Source organism: Marmota monax, unplaced genomic scaffold (genome assembly GCF_021218885.2).
Source record: "Marmota monax isolate L192 unplaced genomic scaffold, Marmota_monax_Labrador192_F-V1.1 WCK01_AAM20220418_F8-fsc00007, whole genome shotgun sequence".
In the NCBI taxonomy this organism is placed as follows: Eukaryota; Metazoa; Chordata; class Mammalia; order Rodentia; family Sciuridae; genus Marmota; species Marmota monax.
This window is the reverse complement of record NW_026692781.1, coordinates 9,347,296-9,370,697: the sequence shown is the minus strand read 5'-3', so window position 1 is coordinate 9,370,697 and position 23,402 is coordinate 9,347,296. Positions and strand designations below refer to the sequence as shown.

Sequence of the window (23,402 nt, the reverse complement as noted above, 5' to 3'; positions counted from 1 at the left end):
ATTTTTTTACTATCTGGCACTTGTGAAAATAACATCTCTATTCTCTGATATTCACCACAATTTTATTAGTGAAACCACAGCACATAATAGATATCCAATAAAATATTTGTTGAATGAAAACCATTTAAAAATGCTTAGTATTATGTACGTGTACGTTGAACATTTCATTATTTTCATTTAATGAATTTGTGAGGTTTATAATAAGTATTTATAATTTCTCAGGCCACATCTCTAGTACTCAAAATTCTTTTTTTTTTTTTAGTGTTCTTTTTTTAAATAAAATGAATCCTGATTATATAATCGCTGCATTGGCTAATCTAGAATCACTATTATAAATATTAAGACTCAACTAATTGTTTACAATTGAGATTGGGATGGTTTTCCACTTTGTAAATTATGTCTATTTGGTGAATTTTAATGGAAAGGTTAATTATTTCTAAAAACAGCTGAATTTATTGATCAAACAACTCCTCTCTCCCTTCATTGGTTTGGAGAGTAGGTTTTTTGTTTTGTGGTCCGGGGATCAAACCCAGAGCCTCCGTATAATCAAGTACTCTACCACTGAGCTATATCCCTATCCCTGTTTATTTATTTATTTACTTACTTACTTAGTGTTAGGGATTCCAACTCAGAGGCACTTTACCACCGAGCTAAATGTTCAGCACTTTATATTTTTTATTTTGAGACAGGGTCTTGCCTAGTTGCTCAGGCTGGACTTGAACGTATGATCCTCCCGCCTCAGCCTCCCAAGTTGCTAGGATAACTGACATGTGCCACTGCACTCAGCTTTTATTTTATTTTTGGGCCAAGGTCTCACTAAGTTGTCCAGGCTGGCCTGAAACTTGTAATCCTCCTTACTCAGCCTCCTGAGTAGCTGGGATTACAAACCTGTGTTGTCATGGTTGACTTGAGGGTAGTTTTATTCATTTATTATGATTAAAGCAACAGGAAAAATCAATATAAAAACAAAAAGGCATAGTACTCAATCATAACTATCATAATTCTCCTTAAAGCCCTGATAGACATCTGACAGAAGATTGCATGCACCTAAGTAAGACTGGCATATCACTTAACCCACCATTGTCAGAATAATAAAAAGAACTTTTAAAGTGCCAGAAGTTAGTCACCAAAACTGACTGCTATAGTCTTTTTGTTTGTTTGTTTGTTTTTTGGTACCAGGGATTAAACTCAGAGGGGCTTAACCACTGAACCACATCTCAGCCCTTTTTAGAGACAGGGTCATGCTAAATTGCTTAGGGAAATTGCTAAGGCTTGCTTTGAAATTGCAATCCTCCTGCCTCAGCCTCCTGAGCTGCTCTGGTTACAGGTATGTGCCATTGCACCTGGCTTATAATCTAAATCTTGATGTCCCCCAAAGACCCATATGTTAAAGGTATGATCCCTTGCCTGTGACACTGTTGGAAGGTGCTAGAACCTTTAAGAGATGTGATCTAATGGAAGGAAGTTGGGCCATTGAGTGTGTGCCCTTAAAGGGGTATTGGGATCTTGGTCTGTTTCTTTTTGCTTTGCTTCCATAAAGTGAATGGGACTTCTCTGCCAATGTCCTTTTGCCATAATGTGCTGTGCCACCACAGTCCTTTCAAAACAATAAGACCAAGCAGTCATGGACTGAAACTTCTGAAATCATGAACCCATGAATGGTGCTGATCCTTGTGGGATGACTGCAGGGTATTTCAAGTTCTCCTAGAGTCATACATACTAGGTCACTTTCTTTCTTTCTTTTTTTAGTGTGTGTGTGTGTGTGTGTGTGTGTTTTGCAGATTGAACCCAGGGCCTTGTGCAAGTGAGGTAAGCACTCTACCAACTGAGCTAAATCCCCAGCCCCCAAAATAAATCTTTTAAGTTGATTATTTCAGGTATTTTGTCACAGTAATGGGAAGCTGACTAACACAGTGACCATATTTGTATACGTTGTAAACCAATCATCAGGCTTAGAACTAAGTCAGCAATGGTCATTTTTAGCTGTAAATATCTCTGCCTCTGCTGGTTCTCTCTTTGTGAAAATCGAGCCTTATGTAGGGTTTATCATGAGTCACATCACAGGTCAAGTGGTCCTATCCTTGGGGTCTCAGGAAAGCAAAGGAGAATGGAGAAAGAATAGAGTGTGAAATCAGCAGGCCTGAGTTTTTACCATGGCTGCTTTGATTACTGACTTTCTGCCCCTAAGCAAATACCTTAACACCAATGAATTCCTTTCTGAAAAACAAATATGAGGACACCATGAAATAGTCTATGTGACATAGCATTTTTTGGAAGCAGGCTTCTGTATAAGTGCTGCTGATTTGGAGGCATTGTAAAAGCTGGACCTGAATTTTTTTTTAACTAGATTGGCAGAAGAATACAGTAACTTAAATTATTATAAAGTAGAAATAGAATGGGATTATTAAGTCAGTTACCTCACAAATTATTTCTTCATATACAACATGATTATAGAATGAGACCTAAGGCTGAAAGAAATTTTCTAAGGTCTATTTCAGGCACTCAAGCCTGTTCTGAAAGTAGATAAATATATCTAAAGATAAATATAACATATCTTCCTAAAACATCAGTTTTTCTCAGTAGTAATTGGTTGAAAACATGTTTGTTTAACATGCTTAAACAAACATGGGTACATTCTAGGGAGCTTAGAGAGATTCTTCTGTGTCCCTACACATCCCTATTGGTTGCTGTTAGGGGCATTTTGGTGGAAAAGGCAGTAAAGCACTTGCCTCAGCTGGCCACGGAGCCTTAAGTAGCATTTGATTTTATTTACCTAAGGTCTTCAGTTGCAGAGTTAAACTATCTCCCACTAATTTATCCTTTGTAGAGGAGGATGTCAGCAGGGTAGACACTTCTCAATGCATTAAAATATCACCAAAAGATAGAAATTAAATCAGACTTTAATCTGTTTCTTCTTCCTCACTAGAGCCTATTGTTGCAGTCTGACTTTCTGTCAGACTTTATTCTTTCTTCTCTAACATACTCATCACTTTCAGGCCTTGTGCATTTGCCTCAAGTCACTCTTGAGATGTCCAGTTCCACATAAGACACAGTACATGTTTATAAAAGAAATACAATGACTATCTCTGCTATGAAGACAAGTGTCCAAGTTAAAGTTCTCTCTTAATTTCATTAGGATCATATGAACTAACAGGAATTTTATACAATGAAATATAATTGACATGACATAAAGAGTTTGTTTTAGAAAGTGCCCAGAGCAAGCTATTTTTACTTTTTATACATCATTATCTTGATGGCAACTGTGTGGTGTAACAGGGTCATTTCAAAGAAAAGACAAGTTTCAAAGAAAAATCTGGCTGGCAGTAAAATGGACAATTAATGCATCTCTGAATTATGTTCCTGTTTACCCTTCTTCCCAGGCAACTGTTGTGGAAGTTAAATCTTTTACATTCAGGCCACTATTGCCATTTCCATGTAATAAAACAGATTTTTGGAAGTATGTTTGAACTGCACAAGTATTCTGCATACCATGAGTCAACATGGGGCTTAAAATGAACATCTTAACCAAATTGCAACCACGATATCCTAATCAAACTACAGTTTATTTTTGTTATATGTAGAAAGCAAGATTTTATAACTTAAATTTAAATATATCTGTAACAGGTCCTTTTTAAAATAACCAATTTACTTGGGCTTTATCCTGGCCTAACCAACAAAATTGACTGGAGGAATGAGAAAATTAAAAATAAAGGGCTTAGCTTTTATTCTGATACACTTGGGTTGATGAGTGCAAAGTGTTGTAATAACTTGAAATAACCTCATATGACAGTTTAAAATCCGAAAACTCTCCTAATTGTATCAACCCTAGTCTGCTTTTTAGTTGTATTTTCTATATGTATATTACAACTGACAGTTTTTTTTTAGAAAATGAAAACATGTATGAGTCAAAATTTTTGCACTGGATTTAAAGCCCCATGATTGATAAAGTGTTGGAGCATCTCTAACTTCACCTTCTTTATTGTTACAGAACAGTGATAGTGTTTCTCTAAGTCTTACAGATAATAGGATCAAAGATAATGGTTAAAATGAAAGATAAAAACACAATCACACATTTCCTCAAGTAGCCCCTAAGTTTTCCTGAGCGGTAGGGCTTGGAAAGGTAGTTCCCATGGAATCCAGTTTCAGCCTATCTTTGGAGTGAGCCAGAGAAGACTGTTGTTATGACTTTCAGCAGACAACCATCACTGCCCATGATCCAACATATAGTGTTGGACTTCTATATATATTAACATATAGTTAGATAATACGGTTATTCCAAAGCACTGTTGCTGTCAGTGCATCAGGACTACAACATACCACCCTCTAAGAACTTATACATCAAAAAATAAGACTATGTCTTATGAATTAACTTCAGATCATGATAAGATAAATCTGAGCAGAGATGTGCAAAAAAAAAAAAAGGAGATTGATACTCATCTAAGCACTGACTTAAGGTAAGGGAACCCCACTCGATGTCCATGGGCAAGGCCATACTAGTTGTAGAGGATTCAACAGATGTCTTAACTCATTGCCTTAAATATTGTTTATCTAACCCATTTCCCTTATTCTGATTCCAGTCTCACCAGCTTCTTAATGATTTTTCATTCCCAGTGTAGGGGTGCTACCAAATAAGAGCATATTGGTCTGCCAAATTATGATCAATGTTATTAGTTTCATGAGCTTGGGAATAATAGCAATCTCCCCTTGAGAAATAGTCATAATCCCTTTGTATTGATAAATTAAGTTTATGAGACTGGACACTAGTCAAAAACAAAACAAACCAGCCCATTATAAATTTGAAGACCTACTTGATAAAGCCATCCAGCCATTCCCACATAGACATACCCAAATCTTTCAGCACATCCTTGTGTGCTGAATTATATTAACCTTCCTTTTTTCCTTTTGAATTTCTGTAAAAAATATAGAGAAGATCATAAAGTTCATTTAGTTAAGCTGGGACTTAGAAAAGTTAAATGAGCTGGCCAATATCAGTAAGAACCAGGACTGGAAACCAACCTGAGTATGACTTCACCCCTCCTCCCTAGGCATGGTGTTGTTCACATCAAGTAGAAAAGCTCCCTTAAAACTTGTCTCAGGGAAAATTCATCATATTTCTCTTGTTTCCTAGAGGACTATACTTTTTTTTGTTTGCATTGTGTTTTCAAGTGTCATGTTTAAATAGTATTATATATTAGTCTGTCAGGGAGCATGTCAGAGTAAACAACATTTGATAGTGACAATATCAGCTTAGTGTGTTTTAAGTTTATTATACACTGAAATGAAATGCATTGATGTGCCTGATTATCATCTTTTTAGATGGATATTATGTTAATGCTAGGGAAACAATGTTATAAAAACTGAGTTAGGAATTATGGTGTTACTGTTGCAGTAACAAAAAGATTTAGAGCTCTAGCAGAGTATGTAAGAGTTTCATCTGCAACATGAAAATTTATTTATCCCAATGTAACTTAAGGAATTTAAGAGTTCTGAAGTATAAGTCTCTAATGTTTGACTTACAGTGCATTTGGAAATCTGGTAGATACTATAAATTCAAATTTATCAGTTCTAAAATATCTAGTGATCTGAGACATACAGAATATAAATGATCTAGAAATTTGTTCCATTGATAACCTTTCAAATTTGCATGTTAACAATAGATAAGAGGCAGAATAGTCAAGAAGAAAGATGGAATGGAATTTGAAGTTATGGAGACCTAGACTCAAGTCCTTTCACTTTTTACTAGTTCGATGACTTTCAACAAGGTAGTTAATCTCTCTGAGCCTGTATGTTTTCACCTGGAAAGTGATAGTTATTATTATCTACCATTTTGACAATTAAACTACATCTTACCTGCAAAACATTACTAATGTCATACAGATGTCAGTGAATGGAAACCAACATATTGTCTTTAAGTATCCACTCTTGGCTTTAATGGAGAAAAATTGGGTTACCCTTACAATTCAGGAGATAAAGGTAGGAATATTTGGTGAATTGAATTTGCTTGAATTCACTGATTTTCGTGTTATGTCTGATATTGGAGATTTTAGAAAAACTATTGTTTATGCCTCAGTTTTTAACATTTTATGGAAAATGCAGGACTTTGTTCAATGAGAACAGAAAACATAATTACCCAAGACTTAATCTAGTTAATCTATTTCCCCAGGCTTAGGGCCATGCCAGCTAGAACATTGTTCTGAGTGCTTTTTGGATGGAATGGTGACTTAGTTTAGTTAATTTAGCTTTGTGCTAATGAGTCTATGGTATTACCATGATGTTACAAAGGAGGTGGCTATTTATGTTGCATGGTCCTTTCAGTTTCCTAGAAAACACTCTTACTTTAAGTAAGCCCTGACTTTCAGTAGTTGGAGATTTATTCCTTTGGTTTGCCTTGGTCCTGTGTTTAAAAACCAGATGCTTGTGGGCAAAGAAGTATAATCAGTCATTTGTATGTTGGTGTGACTAATCTGCTAAAGCCCTTTCTTGTAAACAGAGTTTGATCGAATTACTCACAGTTTGAGCATAAGGGTTCATGCAATTTAAGATTGCCAGTACAGGGTAAGGTAGAAATTACAGAATGGTGGTGGTTACAAATGTCCTGAAGCTCACATTGTTTAGGACAGTGGCCTTAGGTTTTAACCCATGTCATAGTCACACATAATACTCTTGGAAATACAGGTTCTCAGATATAAGGAAAGGAAGGAAATCTGTCATATATTGGTTACTTTCTATGCCAGAAATGATGCAGAATGCATTGCATATATTATATCATTTAATTAATTTGATATTGAATTTTTAATCTTCTTTACACATAAGGAAATAAAAAATTAAAATAAATCAGTAATTTGACCAAAGACATTCCACAGCTACTAAATTACAGGGCTACAGTTATCACTTTGGTGCAGTCCCAGAACCTGTGTTTCCTATTATACTACACTGGGTGAAAATGAGAGGCTAGTTCAGCACAGATCCAGTTTTGTTACTGGATGAACAGTAGGGTGATAAGATTGGTAGATGTGTCTTTAGTTGAAAAACAGTGAACATGTTCCTTTCCAAGGTCACTTATTTGGCCATCCATTCCTTTTTCCTCATATTGCCCTTCTGCCACTTCACACCTTGCCATTTTCATAGTCCTCTGTTCTGCAGGTGGCATGGACAAATGTAGAAAGGGGTTGTGGAATCTGCCTATTCTCCATGCCTTTTTCCAGGCCAGTTTTCCTCATTCAAATAAATGTATGCAAGTGGCATCAGTATTGAGGGTAGGCAGAGTAAAATCTAAAGACAGGCCAGAGACTCCCAGGGAAAATAAAAGCTAAATCCTGCTGGTGTTTCTAGCAAGAATGACCTTGTAGGATATGTGCCCCATCAGCTTAGATTCCACCCAGTTAAGCACTTTTCTTCTGCTATATGAGCCAGAATGAGAGGCACTGTATCCCTAATATCTTGTTTTTATCTCATCTCATTATAAGGTAGTCAAAAGAGCTATTAGCTTTGGAGACAGAAGACAGGGATTCAGATCTTACACTTTTCACTTCCTGTCTGTGTGACCTTGAGCAAGTCATTTTGGGAGCCCCAGGCTCTTCATCTTATAAAGTGATCATAAGTAACACTACCTCCCAGGATGCTTGTGACCAGTAAATTGGACAGTTGTATGAAGTGCTAAGCAGTGTTATAAGCAGTAATTTGCTCTTTAGCATATACTGATAATCTCCTTTCCTTTCCACGTTTCGCCCTCCTCCAAACCTTGCTTCCTCAACTAGAACATATGTCATTATATGCCTTTTAAAAGATAAGATTAGAACTAGAATATGGAAAATTGCATAGGGGCCATTAGACAAAGGGAAGAGCAAGAGTTTCCAGGCATGTTTGTATGGTATTGTAGATTATAAACTTCTTAAGGGCAGGGACCTATCTTATGCAACATCCCTTACAGCTGATATTTGGCACAGCATCCCTGTAATGCTATTATTTATTGAGCGCTTACTGTTTTTAGACATTTCATCTAATACATGTTATTATTTAAATTTCTTTAAATTTCCTAGAAACTTATAAAGTAGGTGTTATTAGCCAGGCCTATAATCTCAGCTATTTGGGAGGCTGAGGCAGGAGGATCACAAGTTTGAGACCAGCCTAGGCAACTTAGCAAGACTGTGTCTCAAAAAATAAGAAGGGCTACCACTGTAGCACAGTGGTAGAGTGCTTGCTAGCTTGCTCAAGATCCTGGATTCAACCACCAGTTAGTTCTGAGAGGCATAAAAAGATATTATTAGCCATATTATGTAGAATAGTTAATCAAGGCACCAAGCAAATCTCCCAAGGCCAGTATTCAAACTTTTGTCTCTGATTTCACATCTCTGCCTCCCAATAAAAATAGCTACCTTTATTTGGTTTTTCTTTTTTAACCAATTATTTTTTGAACTCTTTTGTGCAAGCTACTATGCAAATTCTAGGTTAATATGAAAATGTATAAGACCCAATTCTATATAAATAGCTACATGGATAACTGTGATATAAAGCAGAATGCAATGTCTTATAATTAATGAATGAGAAAAGCAACTCAGTGAGACCCTGTTTCTAAAACACAAAAAGGGCTGGGAATTCGGCTAAGTGGTTAAGTGCCCCTGGGTTCAATCCCCAGTACCTGCTCCCCAAAATGAGGATAATATATGCCTCAAAGGGTTTATCTGTGTACATAATGGGATTCTATATGTAAAGTGATTAGCTAAGTGCCTATAATTAACAAAGTCTGTAACTATTATCTATATAGATATGGTCAAGTAAATGTATGCATGAGTGACATACATCTGTCTGAAACATCAGAACATGGATAGTGGTTTAGTTATAGACTTAGTAGTTGTGTTTTGCAATTTCATTCCCCTAATTAATGCAGAAGTGCAGTTGCTGTTGTGTTGAAGAAATAATAGTGACCAAACCCCTAATTAGTCATTTGAGAATAGCTAAGACCTTTTTTATTCTGAACTGCTGTTTTCTCTCCTTACTGCCCTAGGTAGCTGCCCAAATTGTAATTAGTCAGTATTTCTTGATTAAATGGAAAAATTAAGAAAGACAGACAATACAACTCTGCCTTGTCCACGATAAGTTTTATCTCTCAGAAGCAAAATGAATTTTCTGGATAACTTTACTATGAATCTTTTCATGCTCAGTTGAGTTTGTTACTCTAGCTGAAGGACTGGGGGTGATCTAAAACACAGGCCCTTGACCAAAAATACTCAGGAGAAAATACTCAGGTTAAATATGTGATTGTTTTCTTTAACTTAAGAACTTGGTGTTAAACATTGAGGGAAAAAATACTGTTAAACTTGCCTTTAAAGTCTCTTTTTCTGGTGCCTGCAGAGAATTGAATAAATGTCACTTTAGGCTGTACATATTTAAAGAGTTGGTTGGCCTTTATAGTTTTAGTAATCACATGACAAACTAGGTCTAACCTGAAGAACAGTTTAAGTGAGGCAAAGGAATTTTTTTCCATTTTATTTCCTCTTGGAACAGGACCATTTTATATCTCGTTCATCATCTACAGGTATAAATGTGTGTGGGAGGGGGTGCTGGGGTTGTGGCTCAGTGGTAGAGCGCTTGCCTAGCATGCATGGGGCACTCAGTTTGATCTCCAGCACCACATAAAAATAAAAACAAATAAAATAAAGGTATGTGCCCATCTACAACTAAAAAAAAAATATTTTAAAAAAGTATAAATTTGTTAAACTGAAACTTCGGTAGATATAAATATCAGCATTTATCTTTTCATTAAAAATGTTTTTAAGGAATAAAAAGGACTGTAGACTCAAGAAAATAAGAACAAATTAGAGGTGTTTAGAAAAATCAATCTTTATGTTTGATATCTAACATAGCTTAATAACAGTTTAAGGAGCACTCATGCCCTAATTAAACCAAAATATACTTTGGGCTCATACCACCTTTAGGTTATGAAAGCTAAAGCACTACAAGTTGAATTAAGTATTTTTGATGCTGGGGATCAAATCCAGGATCATACATGTACTCTTGCACTGAGCTATACCCCCAATACCTAACTCATTTAAATGTTGATTTTTATATTCTTTAAATAAAGCATAACATTAGAAACACAGTGGATTAAAATTAATTATTGTAGCATGAGGAAACCAAGTGAAGATATTCAAGAAACCAGAATGGGAAAATTTAAACCTCTTATATAGCACCTTGGTGAAAAGTGGAGCTGAGTTTTGAGTGTTTTACCCATCACCCTCCACTTCTGCCTTTCTACATCAGCAAACATCCAGGGGTTTTAAAAACATAATTACTACATCTGGGACCTATATATATAGGGAACTTATTCCCAGCTGCTCTTGATCTGGTCTCAAGCTCTCTGAATAAAAAATGTTGAGATGAGAGAATTAAAATATTGAATTTACCTACTTAAGTATAGACCCACAACAAAATTTCACATAGTAGAGACAAAACTGACCACTCTGGGGTGTTAACCATGCTCTTGGTTCTGTATGAAAGTAGTATGATATCTAGTTAAACTATTTTTTAATCGAAGTATTTTCAGTTTTTGTTCACTTTAAATAAAATTGGATTTTAGTTAACCTTAATCCATAATGCACAAATAAGGGGGCTGGAAGTGTAGTTCAGTGGTAAAGTACATGCCTAGCATAATGAACAAAAAAGGATATAGATCAGCCTTTTGTAAATTACCTGGTAGTTACTAATACATTAAAAAAAAAGAACTGATGCTGTATGTTAATTTTCCTCTGCTTTTAATAGTTTAAAAAATTCATTTTGTAATAATGCATGACTCATTCATTGCTCATTATCTTCCCACCGATTTTATTTTTTTAATTTTTTTTTTCCTTGAGCCGGCAAGAAAATCTTACATGAGAGGAGGGAGGAACAGAGTGAGTTGAGGAATAGAGTACTTAAATACTGTTGCTTGATTTTCATTGGTTATCTCCTTTCTTATGGCAGCCAGTCTAATCCTGCCTTCCCCGGCAAATCCCTCCCTCCCCCACCCTCCCTGCTAGAGGGTTCACAGGGTGTCTTGTCGCTAGAAACTGACTGCAAGCAGTATGTAGGCATCTTTCATTCAGAATGGACATTAATGTATTGAATAAAGAAGAGAGCTTTTAGAATTGTATTATTTGTCAAAATTGCATGTCTTTTAAAAAGGGATAAAGAGAGATGCTGAACGTTTTGTATGTTAGCATCGACTCTTTTTCTGTTCAGACTCTAAGTTTTCAGAAGCTTAAATATAGAACCCTTTAAAAAAAGAAGAAGAAAGAATTTGTCTGGTTAGTCGGCTTCTTTTGAAGAAGTGCTTCATCACCCTCCTCCACCTCTCCGTGCTGTGTCCGCAGCTCTCTGTAGGTTAGGGTTCTGTGCTGGCTGCAGAATGCTCATGTGAGCTGAATAGACTCCATCGACAGACACAGACCAATACAGGTTTTCTTTCTTTTCTCTGAATTTCAAAATGCCATCCAAAGAGTCCTGGTCGGGGAGGAAAACTAATAGAGCTGCAGTTCACAAATCAAAACAAGAGGGCCGTCAGCAAGATTTATTGATAGCAGCCTTGGGAATGAAACTGGGTTCTCAAAAGTCGTCTGTGACAATCTGGCAACCTCTGAAACTCTTTGCTTATTCGCAGTTGACATCACTTGTTAGAAGAGCAACTCTGAAAGAAAATGAGCAAATTCCAAAATATGAAAAGGTTCACAATTTCAAGGTAAGAATATTTGTTTTTAGCCTTTTCTCATCAGAAATGCTCATTATTTGAAATATGTGATACTAAAAGAATATCTTCTGATGTCTTTTTAAAACTAGGATGAGTTGAATAAAATTTTCTTGCTCTTCAGGGAAAGGAGATGTTTTAAGCCTGATTTTATTTAAGGAATGGCTGAATAAAAGCTAATAAAAAATCATCCCCATTTTTTCTAGTGCTGTTTTAATTCTGTTTAATCAATGTATAGACACTGGTAAGTCTTGACTAATATTAAAAAGGTCTCATTTAATGATTTTGGCATTATTTTATTTGTGATGCAAATGTATCTAAATACCTTTGTTGGCTATTGCAGGAGAGGATTAGATCTTATCTGATCATTTCTGCTAAAAGGCTTTGGATATAAGAGGCATGTTCAGTTGCATCTGGATTGAGCAGATGGTCTGCATTTCTCATAGTTTCTGTCTTTTCTCCTCTGTTAATGAATTGACCATGATGAAAAGAGGATGGCTACCGTGGGACTGTGATGCTGCTGACACTAGCAGCTTTTCCTCACTTTTTGAGTATTTGCTTTCACCTTGTGTATGTAGTTTTTAAATTATTGTGTTAATGTATTTGTCAACTGTACCTGAATCTTCTTTCATCAAGAGGATATGTGTATTGATGCAGGCTGTGTATAGATCTTTCCTGTGCTTTAGCATGATACAAGGCCTTGAAGTTGTGTCCTTTGCATCTTAATTCAGAGAATATATAATGTGAAGTCGTGTCTAAGGAAGCCAAGCAACACTTAGGTAGATGCACTGGTATTTATATGGTAACTTCCCAATAGTTAGACAACTTCATGATGCACTTATATAAGACATGAGTATTTTCATTTTAGACAAAATATTGTTAACTCTGCTAAGAAGGGACTGTTTGGTTTCAAATGGTGATAAAGCTGGAAATTCTGATCTTCCGTTTATTTATTAATTTAGTCAGCATTTATTTAGCATACAGGCTTTGTACCTGGGAAATGACCCCAAATAAGTCCTTATGCAATATAAAGTTAAATACATGTTAAGTCTCTCACATACACACACACACATGGCTATTTGAGCAAAGATTACATGCACACTCTTTAGAAATAGCTGTGATTTTAAAATATATCTCCAAAGATGTATCCTCTGATTTGGTCTGCAGAAACAGGCCTTTTAAGAGTGCCATTTAATACCAAGTCAAGTTCATTTATGTGCTTTTTATCAATATTGATAAATTTGCAATACATCCTGATTTTTAACACCAGAATTAATTTTACTCAAATGCTAATACCATGCCCCCAGTATGCTCTGCATTTTTCACATGAGGGATAGATTATTATGATCTTTAGAACATTTGAGGGTAAAGGATTAAGTTACTTAACAAAAATATTTCTGAACTATATAGGCTATGCTAACTCAATAATATTAAATTCTTCTTTAAATATATTCCTAAGGACCTTACCTTTCAACCAATATCTTTGCTTTAAAATGAAATAGAGTCTATCAGATTAAATACCAGATGGAAAATAAATCTGATTATGAATCTAAATAATTTATGTAGGTTACTAGGCCTCAGTTTATTCTTGCCTAATATATGACCTGGTCTTATAAGAACTATTACCAGGAAAATGACCCCAAATAAGTCCTTTTGCAAATATAAAGTTACATACATGTTAAATCACACACACAAAAAAATGGCTATTTGGATTCCTCAGCAAAGATTACATGCACTCTTTAGAAATAGCTGTGATTTTAAATATATCTCCAAAGATGTATCCTCTGATTTGGTCTGCGGAAACAGGCCTTTTAAGAGTGCCATTTTAATACCATGTCAAGTTCATTTATGTGCTTTTTATCAATATTGATTAAAATCAAATAGATTTGTTGAAGAATTTGCATAAACAACAAGTATATTCTTTTTTCCTCCCATAGTTTATATCTTCCAGTTATTTCTCAGCTTTAACACATGACTTTATGGACAAATTCTATACGGCTAGAAAATGCTATCTATGGGACCAGTTGTGACTCTTACTAGCTGGTACCCAAACTGTTTTAAGGATAGTTGGTTTGGGTTTTTTTGTTTGTTTGTTTGTTTTCTTGCTTGTTTGTTTGTTTTTTCTTCCCCCAACTACATAAATCCTTCTCTGAAACTAAAACATTAAAACCAGCTAGGTCTTGCTCTTAAAAAACAGTGTGCTCAGGAAAGAGCTAATGTTAGTGGTTTGCATTACATATTTTCTCGAGTTGCTAATGAGGTCAGAAGTCTCAGAATTTGGTTCTTCTCATTAAAATGTTATTTTAAAAATGTGTCTGTGGTGTGGCATGTATATATGTGAGTGTGTGTGTGTGTGTGTGTGTGTGTATATATATATATATATGTATAATTTTTTTTTTTAAGGAGGGAGGTCATACTTGACTTCTGAGAATATCCCCCAAAGAATTCAGACTCTGTGGCAGGCTGTTTTTCTCCCACACAAATGCTCACTTAGAAGGTCACTGATTGTGAGGTGTACGTACAGTTCAGCGGTTTGTTGTGGGGGAGAACCTGAACATTTCCATAAGGATAATTATTCACGTGGCCTTGCCAGTGACTATTTTCTGTGTTGATAACAGTGTATTCTGTCTAACCACCAGCCCACTCACAGAAGCCTCATTTCAATATGGTTTTCTTTTTTGCTTCTTGAACTGCCTTGTTATGTAATGCAGTGAGGTGGAACAGCTGTCAGATCTTTTTGGGAGAGTGGGGGGACAGGAGGGTGAAGCCAAAAGCATCATATACCTTTGGTGAAGCCCTCACACAGAGAAGCCAAATAGAGCAACTGGACCTGACTCCAAACTCTGGAGGTGTTTGAGTTTAGGGTATTTTAGTAGGAGAAACAGGAGGTTTCCCATTTTGCTGTTATGTAACATGGTTTCTCTTTCTAGCTGTCTCAAATTCTGTTGTTATTTATGGGGATTTGATAAAGCATCTATCATAAGGACAGTGATGTGTCTTATGGAGGTTGTCATTTTAGAGATAAATGTACTCCATCCTTTAGAAATTATTACCATATAAGCTGTGAAATTAAGAGTAATATAAATTAAGAGTGAAATTTCAAAAAAGGTAGGAGAAAAGATTCTAAATATTTTCATCATGAAGAAATGATAAATGTCTGAAAAGATAGATATGTGACCCTGATTTGAACATTATACAATCTATACATGTATTGAAATATTACATGGTATCTGGTTCCCCATAAATATGTGTAATTTTTATGTGTGAATTAAAATTAGAGTGAAAATAATTTTAAACTGTACCCTGGGCCAAGTTCTCTTTTTCTAAACTTACCCGATCCTAATATCACACAGAGAAAAAATAAAGCCTCTGATATTTAAAACTAAAAAAGTCATTCTAACCTCCACCCCCATTGAACCCCCAGCAGTGATTGCCTCCTACATTTGGAGACTTTCTAGATAGAATGATATTAAGTCCCAGCCATTTCGCTCAGGAGCTTGTTTATTATTTATATCAACTTGGACAGATTGCTTAATCTCTCTAAGCCTCTTTTTCTATATCAGAAATATAGAGTTCCTGGTACATCTAGGTACATGATAGCCCATTTTTTGTTATTATAAATCACTCCTAATGGGATATTTTTTCTGAATTTATACCAAGAAATATATGTATACTTAAGGTTTAATCTGACTCCTCATTTTCCTTCCCAGTTGCAGAAGTCATGATGCAAAGGATAACTTGGCGTGGTGGGGCTGAAGAAAGCTCTTGCTTCTTTCCCTGCTCCCAGACAGAGTAGGTGTTACATAAGAGTAGTGGCATTTTTCATGCACCATAGAATACAGTGAAATCCTTTTTATTTCTCTTAATTCCTCCAAATTGAACTGTTAAATGTTTTATCTAGTTTGTTGCTTAATGATGAAAACTCTATAGCAAAAATGCAAGATTTGGGATGGGGTTGTGGCTCAGCAGTAGTGTGCTCACTTAGCACGTGGGAGATGCTGGATTCAATCCTCAGCACCACATAAAAGTAAATAAATAAAATAAAGGTATTGTGTCCAACTACAACTAAAAAAAAATTAAAATTAAAAATGTAAGATTAGATAGAATAGTATAGTAGCAGAAGCTGGGCTACATAGGCAGATTAAGTACTTGCAAAAAAAAAAAAAAACATTAAGAATTATAGGACAGGTGTACTCAGTGGTAGAGCACTTGCCTAGTACATGCAAGGCCTAGGATTTGATTCCTAGCACCACAAAAAAGAAAATTGTAGTGAGTAGATACTTTAACACATAAATTTAATTCTTTTTTAAGATAGTCTTGAAAATGGTGAATGGTTTTTAGTTTCAAGTACTAAAATTCTACATGTAAATGAAAGATGTGAGATATTAACAGATCTAATGTTGCCAAGATAATATGCAAGCAATGAATCCTGAAATGTGAATGGATACTATAATTAAAATAACATTATAACATGAACCTTAAACTATTTAATAATATTACTGATTCAGGATTGCTAGGATAAAGAAATAATAGTGCACCCAGCCCTCCTGGCCTGTAGACCAGTTCTGCTGTTTGATAACCTGAAGGGTAGCAGGAACCAGCAGTTCTGCTCAAAGTTGTCTTTCCTTTCTCTCCAGTGTCACAGGCAAAGCCAGGCCCACTGGTCTTTCATTTGATTCACATTTGAGAATAAGTTCAAAAGGAATCAACAAATAAAAATAAAGCATTTTGTTTGTTTCCTTTTATCCCCCAGTGCTGGGGTGAGCCCAAGGCCTTATGCAGGCTAGGCACTACATCCCCAGCCCTAAAAATAGTTTTTAAATTAATCATGGAGTTAACACTATATGATCTGTAAATTCCCATTACAGCTCTAAAATGCTCTGATTGAATTATATTGAGACACATTAGATTTGTTCTAAATATTTTGTTTTTCATAATTAAAATTTTATTTAGGTCCATATGGGGAAAATTTTTCAATATGTTGATTTGAAAAGCAACTAAAACTGTGTACAAAATAAGATTATTTTAAAACTGGTTATATTAAACAACAGTGAAATATATTCAAGGAACATGCCTGTTCACTTTCTTTGTATTACACCCACCAACCATCACAAAGCCTTTTCCTTTCCCCCATTCTTCCTTACCTTTCCCCATATCTAGTAAAATGTGTGTATCTAGTAGAAGCTCAAGAAACATTTGTTGAATGACTAAATGGGTACATGACATGGTATGGTATGGTATGGTAGAACTGTTGTTATTTTGAAACCACTTTCATGATAGCAGGAAATTTAATACAAAAATAGATTCTGCTAATGATCTTAAGATCTGTATTGTATTTTTAAAATCAGAGTTCTGTGTTTTTAAAATGCCATGAAATTCAAGATCCCCATGTTATCTCCTATTTAACTAGAGAATCTCTGTGCACATAATGCTTAGCAATTTGAATATTGTTTTGAATTAAGTAATGTAAAAGAAGATCCATACAACATTACAGAATGGAAAAGGCAACCTGGGATGCCTCATTAAGCTTCTGTAATAATGTCACTCTTCATTTCTGGATGTGAACATGGAGTATCAACATAAGCACTTTGAAGGGATAAGTAATATTTTTCTCCAAGTAAGAGGTTAAATGGAATTATATATATTTCCATTATATACACACACTCTCTCTCTTCCTAGTTTTGAATGTGGGCCACTTGCAAGAGAAGACAGAAATAGCAAAAATAAGTGCTTAGCATGGGTTCTCTCTGCCTAGGGCAGTCAGACATGGAAAGGGCTGATGAAGAGAAACTGGGAGACTGAACAAGATCATCTGTAAGATCCTGTGAGCACTGCATTTCTGTTGCTGTCTGGTATAGTGCTTATCAGCTGCTGTGGAAGCCAGATGGGGAACAGATATACTGTACCTTTTACTTCTGCCTGTGCTGTTTGTGAGGAGGACCACAGGGACTCATTGTGCACTTCCCATGGGTGCTCAGCCTCACCCTCCTGTCCTTCTGATGGTTTGTAATGCTGATGAGGAACTGGCTGTGGCACCTCTAGGGTCAATCTGGATCATTACCTACCCCTAATAATCCAGAAAGGCACATCACAAAGCTCCTGTTGGTTTGCACATAGTTGCATTCTACTTCTTCACAGCCATTTCGTAGGATATAGGATTTAAGTTGCTTTATTTCACTGAGGAGAAACCCACAATGTTATTTTCATGTTATTACTCTCAAGATGTTTTATAATCTGTCTTCATTCCCCAGTTTCACAGTATTACTTCTCTCTGTGATACTGCATTGCCAATACAGATTACCATTTGTAAAACTGCATACCAGTATCTTTTAGTTTCCTTCCATTCAAGTTTGCTAGTATTTCATTTTTAAAATATTTTAACTGGACATGTTTTGAAAACACTTTCCTTTCCAGTCTCTTGGTCTGTAGAAGTCCCTACCCATGTCTATGTGGGCCCAGAAAAAATACTCTTAATATACATGTTATGTTACTGGAGGACATAATAACTAAATCTTTTTTTCTTTTGGGGGGGGGGTGGGAATCCCATTAACAGTGTTGAAACATCTTGCCCACATGATCTCTCTAATCTAAAAGCTGTTTTGGCTTTCCTGGCATGTTTTCTCCATTTCCTCATTACTCATCCCTCAAGTATTTACTGAGCAACTCTTATGTGCATACCAATCTGCTAGACATAGAAAGGGGATAAGTAGTATGTAACACATGATCCTCGACCTTGGACATACACAAACTAAAAAAGAAAGCAAATATCAATACAGTGAGAAGGATGAGGAGAACATAATAGTATTATTCATGACAAATAAAATTAAAGGTGTTTTAACTGCCAGTTTTGATGTGTAAGTAATAAGGCCATATTCTTCATGGTTCAGTATGCCATATACAAATATGTTAAATGGTTGTCACCTAAAATGACATCTTTTCTTGAAACTATTTGATAGCAGAAATAAGAATGCAGGGGCTGGGGATGTGGCTCAAGCGGTAGCGCACTCACCTGGCATGCGTGCGGCCCGGGTTCGATCCTCAGCACCACATACAAATAAAGATGTTGTGTCCACCGAGAACTAAAAAATAAATATTAAAATTCTCATTCTCTCTCTCTCTCTCTCTCTCTCTCTCTCTCTCTCTCTCTAAAAAAAAAAAAAAGAAAGAAATAAGAATGCGGGGCAGGAGATGTAGCTCAATGATGAAGATCTTGCCTGGCATGCACAAGGAATGGGTTCAATTCCCAGCACGATGTGCACACAAAGTATACAACTTGTAATAATAGAGAGTAGGGTTCTTCCCCCTATACTAAAAACATTGAACATGAGATCTACCCCCCCTAAAACGTAAGTGTTCAACACAGTATTCTTAACTAAAGGCACAGTGTAGTACAGCAGATATCCAGAGCTTGTTCATTTTGTATAACAAACTCTAAACACATTGAACAGCGCCCATCATTTTCCCCTCCTTCTAGCCCCTGGCAAGCATTCTCTTTGTTTCTGAGAATTAGACTGTTTTAGATTCCTCATATGAGTGGACATGTAGTTTTTGTCCTTATGTGACGAGCTTATTTCACTTCACAAAATATCCTCCAGGTTCATCCCTATTTCATGTAGAACAAGAATTCCTTCTTTTTTCAGACTGAATAAATATTCCATTGCCTGCATATATCACATTTTCTTTATTCATCCATCAATGAACATTTAGGTTATTTTCATAGCTTGGCTGTTGTGAATAATGCTGCCTTTAACACACAGTGCAGATAACTCTTTGAGATTCTGATTTCAGTCCTTTTATATTTATATACCCAGAAGTAGAGCTGCTGGATCATGAGGTAGCTCTATTTTTAATTTTTCAAGCAGTCTCCATACTGTTTTCTGTAGCAACTATACCCTTTTACATTCCCACAAACACTTCAAGGATTCCAGTTTCTACACATCTTCACCAACACTTGTTATTTTGTTTGTTGTATATTTTTTATAACAGCCATTCTAACTGGTATGAGGTGATATCCCATTGTAGTTTTTAATTTACATTTTCCTGATAACTAATGATATTATACATTCATTTCCTATGCCTGTTGGCCATATTCTTTAGATAACTATTTATTCAAGTCCTTTGCCCTTTTCTTTTTGTTTTTGGAGATAAAGTCTAACTGTGTTATCCTTGAACCCCTTGGATCCTTAAGTGATTCTCTCAACTCAGCTTTATGAGTGTCTGAGACTACAGGCACATACCACCATGCCCAGTTTTGACAATTTTGTGGGAGAATTATTTCTTGGTTTTGTTATTGAGTAATAGGAGTTCCTTATATATTTTGGACATTAACTTCTTAATGGGTGTGTGATTTACAGATATTTTCTCTGATTTTATAGGTGACCTTACTCCATTGATTGCTTCCTTTACTGGATAGAAGCTTTTAAGTTTGCTGTAGTCCCATTTATTTTGGTTTTTGTTCTTTTAAAATGTGAGTAGATTTGTAAGTTTTTCTGATCAGGAGACTGTTAGTAGAACTTACAAGGTATTTGATTTATTTTGGGGAACTAAAACACCAAATAAGATAAACATTTTAGGGAAGGAAAAAAAAAAGGAAGAATCTAATGGCTACCCTTGAAACCAAGATTTGGTTCAATCCCTGATACCCCCCAAAAAAATCATTTCAGTAGTTAATGATAAGGGGTGCTGGGTCTTAAAAATCTTAGTGATTTTTAAGTATTCTCGCCACATAAGGTATAATAAGTATGTGAAATCATACATATGTAAATAGCTCAATTTAGCCATTCTACAATGTGTATGTAGTTCAAAATATGTTGTACATGATAAATATGTACAATTTTTATTTGTCAATTAAAAAATTTCGAAGAAATTTATAAGTTACTCCTAGAATTCTGTTCTCTTTAGTTTATGGGTCCACATTACAAGGATGAGTTTTTTCCTATTTTGGGTACACATTGGTACTTTAACGGCTAACTTTATAGTCTGTTGTATCACATATTCATTCTCCTCTTCCAGATTCAAGTGAGGATTGGGTCTTATTTTATTTTGCTGATTTTTAAGCTAATAGGAGAAATACATATGTTATATTTTATATCTCTAGTTTCAAACCTTGTTTAATCAGCAGATTATACTGTCATAGTTCCTTGACTCTCTGTGTCAGCTTTCCCTAGAAGACCAAAAGAGTCTTTCATTAGAGGCAAGGCCTACCATGACTTTAATAAGGTAGTCAAAGAGTATGTTTACATGCAAAAATGGATGGAACTCAAGAGCATCATGTTAAGTGAAATAAGCCAAACTCAAAAGTTAAGGGTCATATTTCTCATATGTAGAAGCTGGAGAGAAAAAAGGAATCATAGAAACAGAAGGGCGACCAGTAGAATGCAGGAAGGGGACCAGGAGATGGAGGAAGGGAAAGAAAAGGGAAGTACTGAGGGATGAAATTAATCAACTTAAATTGTTACATCATGTGCATGTACAAATATATTAAAAAAATGAATCCCACTGTTATGTATAGTGATAATGCACCAATAAAAATTTTAAGTAAAATGGGAATAACTGAAAAAGAGTATTATACATCCTAACATCTTACTTTGTTTTGTCTATATTATCAGGTTCCCTGTATCTCATTAAACTCAGCATCATCATTCAACATTCATTGTGTAATGGTGCTTGACACACAAAAAAATCATTGTTTTCATTAGAGAAGCCAGGGGGCAGAAAGAAAGAGACAGTCATATACAAATGAAATGAAATCTCATTTTTAAAATAAGACATTGGCTTTTCTAGCTGGATACCGTAGCATACACCTATAATCCCAGCTGCCTGGGAGGCTGAGGCAGGAGGATCACAAGTTCAAGGCCAGCTTGGAAAACTTACCAAGACCCTGTCTCAAAATAAAAAATAAAAAGGGCTGGTATGTAATTCAGAGTTAGAGCAACTTGTGTGAGATTTGATCCCGAGTTCTGGGACGGGGGAAAAAAGATACTGGCTTTTCTTTTTAAAATGTTATACCACAAAACAGTTAGTAGCTGAAAAGCCATTAAACTATATTTTTTTATAAACCCTATATCATTCAGGGCTTTTTAGGTTTTCTTGTCTCTCCTCATAAGAGTCTTCTGAACATAATAAGATTGGAGACCTATAAAGGGCCAGGGTGTTAGCCCAGTGGTGTTATACTTCTGAAAAACCCTTCTTCAGGGGGCTGGGGTTGTAGTTCAGTGGTAGAATACTTGCCTAGCACATAGGAGGCACTGGGTTTCATCCTAGCAACCACATAAAAGTAAGCAAACAAACAAATAAAATAAAGGTATGTGTCTATCTAGAAAACCCTGCATCATCAACTGTTTACTTTCTACATTTTTATTTTTTTTGGAGAGCAAAAATAGTATGTTTTGTACAGTGCTAACCAGATTTAAATAAAAAGAATACATCTAGTTTTTGGTCCACGGGAGGCAGAGGCTTCTTGTCATATTAGGTGACCATCTCCAGGGGTTGTATTAGAGATGCTGTTTGGGCTATCCATGTGAATCAGTTTGCCTGAATCTGGCCTAAAATGTCAGGTTCACTTGTTCTCTTTTTTTAGAACTATCTCTGTTTGGAGCTCTTACACATGGCACAGCCCTGATCTCTGCATACTTAGTAAACATGCCCTTGTTCATAAAGAGAAGTCCATCTCTGCTAGTTTGCTTTACTCGTTTTGAGAGCTCATTGTTCCACTAATATATGACATTGCTTCAGAGAGAGAGAGAATTTTAATCTATTTAGAACCCATGAATGATATTTAACATTTGGGAGACTTTCATTGCAAATGTCAGAAGGCCTGACCCATGCTAACTAAGGCAAAAAGAGAATTTATTGTATCACACAGTAGGAATAGTCCAGCATTAATTGAAAATATCCATCAACTCGGGGTCTTAAAATACTCCCAGAATCCTGTCTCCCAACTCTCTATTTTTAGATTACCTCTTATGACAGACAGAGGCTCCAGCTCTGTCTCCTCCCAGATTCCAGTCCACTGCAAAGAGACTATTTGTTCAGGTTCTGGGCTTAGCAGTCATTCACCTAGTTATATCACGTGCCTGTTTCTGCACCAGTAGCTCCAGTCAGGACAGTGGAATGTGCTGATTGGCTTAGATCTAGGTTATATATTTACATTAAATATGGAAGTTTCTAAGGCCAACAATGAGAATGAAGGAAGATGTAATTAAAATTTACATACACCTAATAACAGGTTCAAAATACATAAAGCAACAACTAACAGTGAAATAGACAAGTCCAAATAAAGCATGTGAATATACAAAAAAAGAAAAAAAAAAGAAATAGACAAGTCCATAGTTATTGCTAGAAGGTTCAACATTTCTGTCAGTGATAGAATAGGTTAAAAATTAGTAGGATATAGAAGACTTAAACAACAGTATCAACCAATTTGACCTTATTAGTATTTATAGAATGTTCTACTCAATAAAATCATATTATACATATTTTTCAAGTAATGGTAGATGCACTAAATAGACAGTATTCTGGGCCATAAAACAAGTATCAATAAATATAAAAACATTGGAATCAAATAAAACCTATCCTCTTACAATTAAATATTAAATAAGTATCTGAAAATTTTCTAAGTATGGTGTACTTAGAAATTAAATAGTATATTGCTCAATAACATGAATTAAAGAAGAAATTATAA

At 35.5% G+C, this 23,402-nt stretch overlaps 1 protein-coding gene across 3 annotated transcripts in view; it reads left to right on the top strand.

Annotated features, from left to right (window-relative positions):
- Nucleotides 1–23,402, top strand: part of Chn1 (chimerin 1) — a 176,183-nt gene that overhangs the window by 120,951 nt on the left and 31,830 nt on the right. For all 3 annotated transcript variants that reach the window (XM_046447530.2, XM_058580211.1, XM_046447532.1), the window contains one exon: nucleotides 11,636–11,713. In XM_046447530.2, the coding sequence (XP_046303486.1) occupies nucleotides 11,636–11,713 (78 nt within the window). The remainder of the gene's footprint in view (nucleotides 1–11,635; nucleotides 11,714–23,402) is intronic.